This window comes from Talpa europaea (genome assembly GCF_964194135.1).
Source record: "Talpa europaea genome assembly, chromosome: 5".
Taxonomy (NCBI): domain Eukaryota; kingdom Metazoa; phylum Chordata; class Mammalia; order Eulipotyphla; family Talpidae; genus Talpa; species Talpa europaea.
The window spans coordinates 82,064,203-82,079,134 of NC_140071.1; the positions used below are offsets into that span (position 1 = coordinate 82,064,203).

At 37.3% G+C, this 14,932-nt stretch overlaps 1 protein-coding gene across 2 annotated transcripts in view; it reads left to right on the forward strand.

Annotated features, from left to right (window-relative positions):
* Window positions 1-14,932, forward strand: part of UNC5C (unc-5 netrin receptor C) — a gene marked incomplete at both ends in the record, with an annotated part of 418,359 nt that overhangs the window by 331,842 nt on the left and 71,585 nt on the right. For both annotated transcript variants that reach the window (XM_084233858.1, XM_084233859.1), the window contains one exon: window positions 12,757-12,937. In XM_084233858.1, the coding sequence (XP_084089984.1) occupies window positions 12,757-12,937 (181 nt within the window). The remainder of the gene's footprint in view (window positions 1-12,756; window positions 12,938-14,932) is intronic.

Sequence of the window (14,932 nt, forward strand, 5' to 3'; positions counted from 1 at the left end):
TTACACCAAGTGAGATAGGAGCCAATGGAAGGTGTGAGAAAAGTACAGCATGTTCTGACTCTGGCTTAAGAATCAGTCTAAGTATTATGTATTGAGAATAGATTGTTGAGGGCCAAAGAGAAAAGCAGAAGAAAAACAGGAATTTGTTGCAATAATTCAGAAGAAAAATGATGGTGACTAGAACTGGCAAGGGAGTAATAGTGAGGGAATGAAATAGGTCAGAGTCAGATTCAGGGCATGCTGCTCTAACACCAAATGGGCAGAGGAGAAGGAAATGTGAGTCAAAACCAAGTCTGAGGTTTTAGTCTTAAGCAGCTGAAGGATGGAGTTGGAGTGACTGAAATAGGGAAGACTGTGGGAGAAGCAGGTCTGGAAGGAGTCAGGAGACATTACTAGACAACCTAACAGTGTTGTAAGAAGGCAGTCACATATATGATTCTGGAATTGAGGGTAGGGTCAGACTGGAAATAATTTAGAAATCGTCTTCATGGGACTGCTTTCACCAACTATTCGAATGTGAAGAGAAAACACAAAACAAAACAAAACAAAAAGGGACTCTGAGAATAGAGCAACCAAGAGCAGAACTTAGCCCAAGGATACTATGTGGGATGGGTGAGGTAGGAAAAGTGCCATGTCCAGAGGACGAGGAAGAACCCACCTGTACAATGAATGCACTACTGAATCAGGGTAGGGGTGAAAAGTGAAAGTGATTGGAGATTTTGCAAAGAGCACTTGTGGTGGCATGGTGGTGAACTCCTTCTAGAATCAATTCAACTGAGATGGAGATACAGGAATTAGAGAGAGTGAACATAAACAACCATCCCAACGTGTTCTGCAAGGTAAACAGAAATATGTGGAAGTGATTAGAGGCAGAAATAAATGGTAGGGTTTTGGTTTTAGTTGTGAAAAATAACTGCATGTCTGTATAGAGATGAAAATGATTCATTGTGGAGGGAAATTTGTTATTGAAGTGAGAGAAGAGAGTTGGGCCTCCCTGGTGACCTAGGGGTTAAGTCTTAGTACTCCCACCCAGGGAGCTAACCCACAGATGGCACAGGAGACCTCTCCAGTATGCCCGCTGCTGCCATCAGCAGTGCATTTCAGTAGGTCTGCCTGTTCTGCTCCCCACTCTGTCTCTGGTGAATCTCATACCCTGAAATTCTGGCCTGCGCCCCAATTCTATGCTAAAATAAATAAATAAAGTTTAAAAAGCGAAAGAATAAGAGAAGAGAGTCACTGAAGCTTGCACTTGTAGAGGAGAGAAGGGGTGGGATGTAGAAGAAAATGAGAGGTCACCCTAGTGACACAGAGAACTGGCTCCACAGAGGGTGTACTGCACAGGGTCGGAGGTTTAGAAGGTGTCTCATTTTTGTCATTTTATTCAGTGACATAGAAATTTTGGTCTTCCATTGAAAGTGTTAATGGGGGCAACATAGTATTTAAGGAAAAAGTGTGAAAACACCATCTAGGAGAGTGGAACTGTGAATAGAGATTTAAACATAATATGATTCTGAGCAGAATTAAGGGTCCACTTGAGTTCTGTCATTATGAATTTCAGATAAGCCAACTCAACATGGTTGTGTTCTCCTGCAAGAGTAAGAAGTTGGCACAAGGCGCAGAGGATTATTGGTCGCCTTAGTGCCTTGAGATGTGAAAGGGGTTTGAAACTTAAAGTTGTAATGCAAGAGATTATTGATAGAGTCAGACTCTGAAGTTTACACTAGATAAATAGGTAAGAAGGGACATCAGGGAGATGAGAGAGGAAGCTGTAGGTCCTGGTTAAAGTATGTTGAAACAGGGAATCTAAGAAGCAAGAAAGGTAGAAAATGATGAAAGAGAGGAACATTAAAACTGAGTTATGGGCCTCCCTGTTGGCACAAGTGTTAAATCTCAGTGCTATCACACTATCACCCATCACTGCTGCGAGTTCTGATCCCCAGCCAGGGAGGTAACGCACATGGCCCAATGACCCTCTCCTATTTCGCACACTGCACCCCTCAGCAGTGTATTTCAGTAGATCCACCTCTTCTGCTCCCCAATGTCTGGTGAGTCCTCTCACCCTCACTTCTGGCCTACGCCCTAGTTCTTATATGCAAAGATAAATAAAAATTAAATCTTCAAATAATAAATAAATAAATGAAGATGAGTTTATAGTGAGGATGCAATTAAAGGTAAAGGTAAGAATAAGACCAGTATTATTTCAAACTTTAATGTTGTGACATTGTGATTTATAAGAAATTTATATTTCTCATATATAGCCATACTTGGACTACATTCAAAGTTCCTGGCTGACAGTTTACAAAAGCCTTAGTATTTCCTAAATGTTGAGAATAGTAAAATTGTCTTTTGTTATGATAATGAAGGTAACTTTGGAAGTTTGGGGATTATATGGAAACCAGTTACCAAAGAAACCAATTTGACCCCAAAATGAATAATCTGTCAGTACCCCAGACCTCTGGAAAGGCAGGAGGAGCTCTAGGTTGAGTTCAATTGCCAATCACCAATGAGTAAATCAATCTCCTACCTATGTAATGAAGCCTCCATTAAGAAATATGAGGTTCTCAGATAGTGAGAGTTAGGGAGAATGGCATTCCTAAAGAGAGCATGGAAGCTCTGCACCTGTTTTGTTTGTTTGTTTTTGAGATAAAAGTAGTTTACAAAGTAGTTTACAAAATTAGTTTATTTTTGAGTTAGAGGCAGATGTTGTTACCATACCACACCCACCAGATAAAACCCTTAGTCCTCCACCATTGTCCACTGAGCTCCTCTCTACTTTGTTCTCTTCTCTCCCCCTCCCCCACTGGAAGCTGTGCAGGTAGATTTCTAGGGTTTGTTATCAATTGGGCTTTATCTGATCCCTTGTATTGTTTCTCTATATTTCACAAATATCAATAATTGACACCTTCCACTAATTGTCTTTCTTATTCTGGATTATTTCACTTTTCATTTAGCATAGTACCCTCCAGTTCCTTCTATGTTAACACAAATAGCAAGTTGTTTTTTTTTTTTTTTTATAACTGAGTAGTATTCCATTGTATATTTATATTCTATATTCTTGATCCACTCATCGGTTTGGAGACACTTAGATTGTTACCACAACTTTGCTACTGTAAATAGTGCTACAATGAACATAGGAGTAAATATTTACCTTCAAATTAATGTTTTTTGTGTTCTTCAGGAGTTCTTCAGAAATATAGGAGTGAATTGTTGGGTCATTTGGTATATCCATTTTAAATAGTTTGAGAAACCACCATACTGTTTTCTATAGAAGATGGGCCAGTCTACATTCCCACCAACAGTATACAAAGGTTCCTTTTTCTCCACATCTTCCCCAACACATTGTTTCTTACCATTTAGAAGTGGGCCATTCTGACATATGTGAGGTGGTATCTTACCTTTCCCTGATGAAAAATGATAGTGAGCAATTTTTCTAGTGCTAGTTGGCCATCTATGTATCTCATTTGGGGATTGCATGTTTAGATCATCTGCCCTGTTCTTAATTGGGTTATTTGTGTTCTTTTAGTTGAGTTGTATCAGTTCTCTGTAGATCTTGGATATCAACCCCTTGTCAGATGTGTAATGTTCAAATACTTTCTCCCATTCAGTAAGGAGTCTTGTTATGTTAATGATTATTTCTTTACTGGGCAGAAGGCTTTTTAGTCTGTTGTATTTCAAGTAGTTTATATTCTTTTTTTAAAATATTTTATTTATTTATTTATTTATACAAGCACTGGGTACAGTCAGAAGTGTGGGAGGGTAAGAGGATTCACCAGAGCCAGAGCGGGGAACAGGACAGGCAGACAGACAAAATACACTGCTGAGGGGAACAGCAGGCACAGCAGGAGAGGTCTGTGTGCCATGTAGGATCCTTGCTGGTGGCTGGGGATTGAACCAGTGCTGCAGAGGCTGCGAGCAGCTTCGCAGCCCAGTGCTCAGCCACTGTGCCACCAGGGGAGGCCCAACAAGCAGTTTATATTCTGCTCTCTTTTGTTTTCCTTGCTGTTGGAGACAAATCTACAAGGAAATCTCCTCAATCTTCATCTTGGATTGCTTTGACCATTTTATGTACTTTATGGTTTTAGGTATTCAAGTATTTTATCCATTTTAAGATAAAATGTGTATACAGTATCAGATAGTGGTCTAGTTTCATTCCTTTGCATGTGGCTGTCCAATTATTTATTGAAAAGGTTTTCCTTTCTGTATTTTATTGTTGAGTCCTTTCTCATAGAATGACTGCCCATGTAAGTGTTGATTTACTTCTGGGTTCTTAATTCTAGTCCACTGGTTTGTGTTTTGTTTTTGTCCCAATACCATACCATTTTGATTATTATATTTTTTTTGTATAGTTTGAAGTCTGAGAGTGTAATACTACAATTCTTCCTCTTTTTTTGTCAGGATTGCTTTGGCTATTTAGTTCTTCTGTGGTTCCATATAAATTTTTTTTAATGTTTGTTTCATATCTTTGTTTGATGTCTATGAAGAGTGCCATTAAAACTTTGATAGGGATTGCATTGAATCTGTATATTGCTTTGGGTGGGATGGCCATTTTGAGATTGTTAACTTTTCCAATCAATGTGCAGGGAATATCTTTCCTTTTCTTTGTCTTTTTTTTTTATTTCTTTTAACAATATTTTAGTTTTCATTGAATAGAAGCTTTGCTACCTTTAGTAAGTTTATTCCTAGGTGTTTAAATTTTTTGCTGCAATTGGAGATTGGGTTGTTGTCTTGATTTCTTCCTTCTTTTAACTCATAGTTTTCACATAAGAAGGTGACTGATTTTTGTGTATTGATTTTGTAACCTGCTGATTTTGTGAACTGATTTATTGTTTCAGTTAGATTTTAGTGGAATCTTTAGGTTTTTATATGTATGTTATCATACCATCTGCAAATAATGATAGCTTTTCTCCTTTCACAATTTAGATTTCTTTTATATCCTTCTCTTGACAAATTGATCTAGCTAGGACTTCCAATATTATTTTAATTACTAATTCAAGTGGATAGCCATGTCTTGTCTAGTGAAAAGGCTTTTTGTCATTCACCATTGAGAATGATATGAGTTATGAGTTTATTGTATATGACCTTTATTATCCCTAGTTTTTAAAGGGTTTTCCATAAATGGATGTTGAATTTTATCAAATGTTTGTGATTTGGAATAAATCCCACTTAATCATGGTGTGTGATCCTTATCGTGTGTTGTTAGATTTGGTTTGCTAACATTTTATTTAGTATTTTTCCATCTATGTTCATCAGAAAAGTTGGACTGTAGTTTTCTTTCTCCTTTCTTGCTCTCTCACTCTGTCTCAGTCTCTGGCATCTTTGTGTGGTTTTATTATTTGGGTGATTTTAGTCTTACAAAATATGATTGGAAATATTCCCACTTTCTCAGTTTTTTGAAAGAGTTTTAGAAGAATAGATATTAGTTCACTTTGAAGGTTTGATGAAACTCAGTAGTGAAACTGTCTAGTCCTGGACTTTTATTTTTCAGGAGACTCTTACTGTTTCAATTTCCTTGCTTGTAATTTTTCTGTTAGATTTTCTATTTCTTCCTGAATCAATTTTGAATGGTTGTAAGTTATTCAACTTACTATTATTCTAATGTTTACATTAATCTCTTATGATCCTATGGATTTCTGAGATGACTTGTAACTTTATTTTCATTTCTGATTCTATTTATTTGAGTTTTCTCCCAGTTTTTCTTTGTGAGTCTAGCTAGAGGTTTGTCTATTTTGGTTATTTTTTCAAAGAAACAACTTTGTTTCTCTTGTTTTTTTGGACAGTCCTTTCGAGTTGTGTTTCATTTATTTCTGCTCTAATTTTTACTATTTCCTTCCTTTTACTAGAGTTTGGGTTTGTTTATCTGTTTCCTGTTGCTTAGGATGAGAGGTGAAATTATTTGAGCTCTTTCTTTTTCATTGATGTGGCCTGTATACTTCCCTGTTAGCACTGCTTTTGCTGTGGCCCATGTATTTAGTAGGTTATGTATTTTTTAATTAATTTATTTATTTATACAAGCACTGGGTACAGTCTGAAGTGTGGGAGGGTGAGAGAATTCACCAGAGCCAGAGTGGGGAGCAGAACAGGCAGAAGGACCGAAAGCACTGCTGAGGAGAGCAGCGGGCACAGCAGGAGAGGTCTGTGCGCCATGTGGGGCCCTCGCTGGCAGCTGGGGATCAAACTGGCGCTGCAGAGTCTGCAGACAACTTCACAGTCCAACGCTCAACTGCTGCACCATCAGGGGAGGCCCTTAGTAGGTTATATTTTTATTTTCATTTGTCTCAAGGCATTTTTTAATTTCTTCTTTGATTTCCTCATTAACCCTCAAATTCATTAGTAGGGCCTCCCCAGTGGTGCAGCAGTTGAGCACTGGGTTGCAAAGCTGCCCGCAGCCTCTGGAGCACTGGTTCTATCCCCGGCCACTAGCGAGGGTCCCACATGGCACGCAGACCTCTCCTGCTGCCTGCTGCTCCCCTCGGCAGTGTACTTCGTCAGTCTGCCTGTTCTGCTCTCCACTCTGGCTCTGGTGAATTCTCTCACCCTCCTGTGCTTCTGACTGTACCCAGTGCTTATATAAATAAAATAAATCTTTAAAAAAAAAAGTCATTAGTAGTATGTTGTTCAGTCTCAACTTAGTGTTTTTTTTTTTTTTCTGTTTTCTTTTTGTGGTTTATTTCTAGTTTGATACTGTTATGTTCTAAAAAGATGCTTGGCATAATTTCTATCTCCATTAAATTATTGTTCCTTGTTTTGTGATTCAATATGTGGTCAATTCTGGAGTATGTTCCATGTGCACTTGAGAAGAATGTGTATTCAGCTTATTTATTCAGCTTATTTGGGGTGTAGTGATCTACAAATATCTGTTAAGTCCATGTGATCTAATTATTTTTTAAGACTATTGTATTTTTGTTTGTTTTCTACCTGACTGATAGGTCTATGGTGAAAGTGAAGCATTGAAGTCTCTAGCCACTAATTTGTTGATCCCAATGTCTTTTGTCAGATTTGGTAGCAATTGCCTTATGTATTTTGATGCTCCTTCAGTCAATGAGTATATGTTGATGAGTATTTTGTCTTCCTGATGTATTCTTCCCTTAATCATCAGATAGTATACATCCCTGTCTCTTGTTACATTTTTTTAGCTGGAAATATATTTAATATGATATGAGCATACCTGTTTCTGCCTTCCTTTGAGTTCCATTTTCTTGTAGGGATGTTTTCCAGCTCATTACTCTAAGTCTCTGTTTATTTTTGGAGCTGAGCTGTTTCCAGGAGATAGAAAAAAGTTGTATCCCGTTTTTGGTTCAAACAGCCACTCTGTGTCTTTTGATTGGTGAGTTCAACCTGTTTCCATTTAGGGTTATTATTGATATATGAGGTTATTATTGATATATATCGATATATGATATATATTGATATATATATTACTGATATACTTCCATTTTGCCATTAGGTTTCTGAATCTATGTTAGTCCCATGCTCATTTTTTTTCTGTGCATGTTCTTCTCTGTTATTTAGATATGATGATTCCTTTCAATATTTCTTGGAGGTCTAGTGTTTGCAAACTCCTTTAGTTTTTGTTGTCTTAGATATTAGCATTCATTTCTCCATCATATCAGAGGAGACCCTTGCAGGATAAGGTATTCTTGAATGGGAATTTTAATTCAATTTTTTAATATTTTAATATTTTGATCACATCATTTTATTCTCTCCTTGCCCTAGTGTTTTCTCAGAGAAGTTAGATAGGTTAACTGCTTTTCTTTCCTAGCTCTCTCAATAATTTTAATTTGTGTTGACCTCTTGGAAGTTTCACTACTATGTGTCTTGGTGTAGTCTCATTATATTTAGGTATCCAGATGCTCTTTTAGCTTTGTGTACTTGTATATTTATTTTCTTGTATAAGTTTGGGGAGTTTTTGCTATTATTTCTTTACATAAGTTCTCCATTCCCTTCTCTTTTCTTTCCCATTCTTGGATAACCATTAGTATTATAACATTGCCTTTTATCATGGAGTTGGGTAATTCTTAGTGTCTCATCATTTTTTTTTTCCCCTTCACATATCTTTTTTTTTTTTTCCTTCCACTCCAATTCCTTGCACATTGCCATCTTTGGAGTCACTAATTGTCCTCCATTTTAACTATTATGGTTCCACAGCTTTCTCCAGAGTTTTTTAGTTCTTCTGTTGATCTTTTTTTACATCTTGTATCTCCATTATTTTCTTATTTAGAGCCTCAGTTTCTATCTCCTTTCTTAATTTTCTTTATGAGTTTCTTACATTTCTTTTTTTTTTTAATAGAGGCATGCTTATTTATTTATTTATTTGTTTGTTTGTTTTGTTTATACATGCACTGGGTACAGCCAGAAGCACGGGAGGGCGAGAGAATTCACCAGAGCCAGAGCGGGGAGCAGAGCAGGCAGAAGGACCGAAGCACACTGCTGAGGGGAGCAGCGGGCGGCAGGAGAGGTCTGCGCGCCATGTGGGACCCTCCTCCGGTGGCCGGGGAGCAGCCGGGGGGATAGAACCGGCGCCGCAGACGCTGCGGGCAGCTTCACAACCCAGCGCTCAACCGCTGCGCCACTGGGGAGGCCCTTCTTACATTTCTTAATCAACTTTTCTGTGTTTTATTCCATTTCTTTAAATTTCTTTATGATGCCAATTTTGAACTCTATCTAGTAAGAACAAAAAAATCTTCCATGTCTTTGTGGTGGACTTCTAGATATTTGTTCTCTCTATGTGATAAAGTATTTCTTAAGGACTCAGGGTGCCATTTGTTATATAGCTCCATCTCCCCATTATGACTTTTTATGTCATTATATATTAGGCTGTCTTATGGGCAGAGAGCTTCCACTTTGCCATTATATGATATGTCAGGGAGAACTAATCTATAGCTTCTTTTTCTGAAGGTGGGAACGGGTTGGGGAGGGATCCATCACTAGTGCATGGGGAGGCAGCTCATGCTTGTGGTACCAATGATAGCTCTCCTCTCTGGATCTGAAACCTGCATGTCTGCAGTCTATAGGCGGAGTTTTCATTTCACTTTGATGTTTGCAAGTGCAGCTTTGCTCTATTAGTTCTTGTCCTGAGCAGGGCAGGGAGGTGGGGGTGGTGAGAGAGTCATAGCATTCTGAACTTCATATTCTTCACTGGGAGTCCTGTCCACCTACCTCACCCTAACACTTTTGATGTATCACCCCACAGTTTGGTTCACATTAAGCAGCTCTACCCTCCACACCTTATCATGGGAGTGTGGTTTTGAAACATAGTTTCTGCTCTGGATGTTTTCTCCAAGCTCCTCTGCCACACCACTCACATTTTGTATTTTAGAGTTGAATTTCCTAAGTGTCTCTTATGTCATGCATGGTCAGAATTGATCTCCAATGTCCAGGAGGTATTGTCACCTTATTTCACAAATGCCAGCAGTTCAGTGTCCATCTGGATTACTTTTTTTTTTCCCCAGAAATGAAACAGGGAACTTCCTCTGATGTCATCTTCCCCTCTCCCAACTCTGAACCTTTACACCATACATTTCTCTATATATCTCTTCTATGTGGCACTTCCTAAATATAACCTTAGTAAAAAACCAATGTACTGCTGAGTAAACAGACTTCCCAAGTTCTGTGAGCCGCTCAAATAAATCAAACCTGAAAAGGGGCATTATAAGAACCATTGATATATAGATAATTAGTCAGAAACACAGGAAACAGGTTGGACTTGCAAATGGCTTCAAAAGTGAAGGTCAGTGTGAGTTTTTAAATTGTGGAATTTGATGCTATCTCTGAGTAGATAGTGTCAGAATTGAATATTTGGATACCCTGCTGGTATTTGAGAATTGCATATTGGTGTGAAGAAGCCCTACATACTCACTTTGGAATTGGGTCCAGGAATCCTAAACAAATCATCCTATAAGTCCCTTGAACTACATGTTATGAAATATATTTTCATTTGGTAAGTCTAGGTGAACAAAACCTGAGCATATGTATTTCTATCAAGGTGACATAGATACTATTGTTCCAGAAATCTCATTTATAGACAATTGTTAAAAGTGGAATCACAGCCCCTTGGGAAGTTTAAGATTTGCTGATCTAAAACCAGTCTTGCTCAGTGAATCAGTGTCTCTGTGTTGTATTTAGTTTATTTGAGTTGAGTTTAGAATATATATATATATATATATTATAGATGTTCTCACATTATTCTACAGTGAAAACAATATTAAACACCTCTGGCCTAGAATATCAAAGATAAGTGTGAGTGAGTTATATACCCAGATCATGGCAGGAAGTATGGTCATGGAACTGAGGAGCTGAAATGTTGAAAGTGTCATCTTTGCACTTATTAAAATCATCAGAAATCGTGTTGGATAGAGTAACTGTGAGTCTTAGAGCTCTGAGATAACTACAGAAAATGGTATAACTTGATGACTTTATATTCATAAGAAAGATGTTTGGAGAAGATGATCTAGAATAGTGAAAATAGTTTTTAAAGCCATGATTTAGTAGAGAAAAGTTAAGTAAACAATATAAAAACAGGTCAAAATTTTGGAAGATTTAGAAGATGTATTCTAAGGCAGCGTAGAGGGGTTTACAGACTTTGGAGGAAAAGGGAATGCACGGGCCATAATGAGGGTTCTACTGCAAGAGCTAAGCTGTGACTTTCAGTTGGACCTGAGCTTCTGGGAAGATAAAGGTCTCAGACAGGATGCTGTTGTACTGGGAGTACTGGAGCACAAGAAACTGGGTATGGGGTATCTTGCCAGAAGTTAAGAGCATAAGGATCCTATAGTGATTTCCTAGCCTCAGCACCATTTGGTTCTTCAAAGGTGTACAGATGAACCCAGTGTGGGAATCAGATTAAAACCAAGCTTCTGTGGTTAAAACTGGAGATAGGGGAGGAGTATAGTGCCCCTCATAGGCCCAGAGTCCACCCAGTTCTTTGGGATCCTGGATGCTCAGGTCATACTCACTGGCCCACACTAATGAGAGACACTATATATAAATATATGTTAATAATATTTATATTAAAATTTATGTAAATTATTTTTGGAAAAATGAAAATACTACTCTTTCAAAGGAGTAGAATTTGTGGGTCCTTGGGGAAAAAAAAAAACATAATGAGCTCAAGAAAAAAAGTAGGAGGACTTCAAGATCACTTTAATGGAACCCAGGACTGCCTTCTTAAAAGGACAGCTTTCTTTAGAAGGGTATAGATAGTATAGGCCAATATTAGATTCAGAAGTTATTAATGTCAGCTTTCAATTTTCATGGAGTAGATTTCTAATAATATAAATTTTTCTACCTCCCCCCATGTACTTTGAACAAGATCATATTTACCACACTCATAGGAGCAAATTTTGAGAAAATTTAGATCAACTGAGTACTAGTATCTGATCAAATATATCCAAGCTAGCCCTGACTAAATATGTAGTCTATATTTGAAAACAAAATAGATATTTTAAAACTCCACAGTTTGAAATGGATTCTGTTCTCTTCCTCACTACCTTTAGTGTAAATACCAAAAGCATTTGACTATTTCAAAATTTTACCTCCTACTAAATAGTTGCTCTTTTCTACATCCTCACACCTTTATTTTAGGACTGTTGGTAGGTGTTGCTTTTCCCTTTAAATTGTGTAGTTTCCTCTAAGGATTAGAAAAACATTATTTTAGAGTCCTTGTGTTAGATATAATTTAGTGCTATACAACATCAAGGCTGCTGGCAGATTTAGAGATTAATTTCCAGGCCTCTTGTGCTGGAGAAACTCTTACGATTTTGAAATTAAGGAAACTATTGGCTTCCCATCACTAAAGGTTACTTGGTTACTTGCATGCATATCCACAATAATGCAGAGGGAAAATTAAAGGGTAATGAATATCAAAATTGTTTTTGCTTTATGGAAACAAAACTGTTTTGCGAGAAAAGAAAGAACAATTTTCAGAACAAGAAGTAGCTATTTCTTTGTAAGGACTGATATATTTCCCTCCTTTTGATCTGTACCAAAAAAATCACCACTGCTAAATTGATATTATTTGCATTGGAAAAAAACAGTTGAATAAATTTGAATGGCTATTTCTTAGGTTAAATTTCCTAGAAGCAAATCAAGAACCAAAAATTTGATGCTAGTGATATACAAAAGGAGTGATTTGAGCATGATTTATATATTATTTCTATCATATTGAGAGTTGTTAGAAAACCTCTCATTTTTCCATGTATTTTAGTTTAGCTATATCGCCAATATGTGTTTGCTGCATTTTAAAGTAAGCACATTTCAGGGAAATTTAATCCATATGTTTAAGCAAGGCTACATCAGTCATCCAAATGTTTTATTAAAGCTATATGATCGCTAAGATGCCATTTGAGCTTTTTAAATAGTCCTGTATTCTTTATTGTAAAGCATCAGGTAAGTTGCCAAGAGTAAACAAATCAAATAGCAAAAGGTTTGAATTCAGTTTGAAATGCTTAACCTATTATTTTTGATTGGGTTCTGAACTTGGCAGTGCACATTCCCTGCTCCTGCCTGCAGGGCAAAGTAAAAACAATTTGAACACTGTATTTCCCAATTGCTTCATTGACATTTGAGAATAATATAGTACAGACAGAATCCGTATGTTTGGCAAGTGAGTGATACTTAACCTGACCTCAGAAAGTTCTTTCCTCCCTGTTTACAGAAGTTCATAGGAAAATGTTATCCCTGTTACAAAACACAAGTTAGAACAACTGGCTAGCAAGGGAGCCATACTGGGGATTTATCTATTTCTCTTGTGCATCTTAGGTGGAATGGTTGAAAAATGAAGACATAATTGATCCTGTTGAAGATCGGAATTTCTATATTACCATTGATCACAACCTCATCATAAAACAGGCCCGCCTCTCTGACACAGCAAACTACACTTGTGTGGCCAAAAACATTGTTGCCAAGAGGAAAAGCACAACTGCAACTGTTATAGTCTATGGTGAGTGAGCTTTGGCATCTGAAGTTAGTTCATGTCAACTGTAGTTTCTCACTTTCATTTTAAAAAGTCTTTTCAAAACCCCTGTTTGTTCTCCTCCAGCTTCTCATGTGTCTAGTGAGATTTAGCTGTTTTCCTGATACAAAAAAGACTAGCTTTGGCAGTTCCTAGACTTTTATCAGTGAGCTTATATGAAAGTGAAGGAAATCTACTGCTATGCACATCGTATCCCTGCTTTCCAAGTCCTCCCCTCGCATCACCCCTCAGCATCTAGACCTAAAGCCAAGAGATCATTGGTAAATGAAGGTATTTAAATCAGCCTGTTGCTATTTCTTTGGGTTTTGACTCAGTTCAATGACTACAGAGACTTAAGAAAACTGGAACTGCCCTGTTACTCAAACACATCAGGAAACTTTAATGCCTGGACTTGCTTTACATACTCCATCAGGGGCACTCAAAGTGAAAGCACCTTCTCATCCCAAGTGGCTCTAATCCTAACCTTGTGCCAAGGCTCAGCATTGTGACGTCTACAAAACATTTCCTCCCACCTCTGGCTCTTTCTAACCCATCTCCTCTCTCAGCTATTATTTCTCTAAAACTACTCAACAATTTTCCACCCTATTTTGCTCTAGCACATGGTGACTTTCCCTTCCTGCAAAATGACTAGTTTTCTAGTCATTTCACTAATAGTTCATCTCCACAGCTAAGATTTCAGCTCTATTGTAGATGGACTGACTGGATATATATAATTCTCAAAGTGTTCAACAGTATTCTGCTGGGTACACCAGATATTCTTAATTTATTTTTGATTTATTGTCTCAAAGGAAACTGAACAACCCTGGAAAGTATTTTGAGGTAATACTACCTCCTGAATGATAAGACCACCATTCAGAGTTTAAAGAAGTTTCCCACGGCTGCTTCAGTGTTAATGACACTCCAGAGCCCTGAGTGTTAGGGTGACTGTGAAGGAGGGACAGCCATGGACAGATGTCCAGTGCATAGTACTATCTACCATTTGGACAGTTGTATCCTCACATTGCAGGGAGTTATGAGAACAGAAACCACTGTGATGTTACAAAGGCTTAATATATTGATGCATTAAAACTGTCATTTTCTTGATAGGACAGATGCATGCTACTTTTTTTAAAATTGTCTGAATACACTGAGGTTTAATTTCCTAGTCAAGATAATGGCTATGTTGAATTGTAAGCACTGCCTTTAGGTCACAATAAAATGTTTCTTACTTATATTTTATAAACTGTCTGAATGACTTGATTAACAGCTTTGGCAATTCAAAGGAGAAATGGGGCATAATCATAGCATGTACTACCATAAATAACTAGTGAAGGCACACTCTATATAGATGCATTGTATAGACATTCAATATACATGCAAATCTCTTTTCCTATGTATACTATTCTTTCAACATCCATAAATACTTGTGGAACACTGTAGAAAGGATCAAAATGAGTAATTTAAGCATTTGGAGTTCAAAAAACAGGAATAGCTTAGCGGTTCTGTGTTCTAAGATTGGGTCTACTGCTAAATGAACTTGGTTACTTAGCCATAATAGGAGGAATCCTTATATTCTTCATGAAATGAGGAAATAAGCTGAGGATCTTCAAAGGCTTTTCTGTCTTGGAAAGTTTATAATTATTCATTTCTCATTCAAATCCCAACAGAGTAGTACATGTATACTATAAACCTAGTATCAACTTGCCAGTGTGCTAATAAGCAATTTAGGCTGACACGTCCATGACTTTTGGAGTTTTGTAAAATTGAGTAGGTTAAGTGCTTTTTTTTTTTTTTTTTGCTGTTTACAGAGTTCTACATGCAATTCTACCCATACGCCATTTGCTTGTCCTTTCAATGGTCTCATAAAATAAGTTCACCCAGCTCATAAGGTGGGCTCATCAGAAGTCCACAGGAAAACATATACATCTAACCAGTTTTTTGTTTGAGTATGTTGTATACATTTATTTTTGTTAATATCACTTT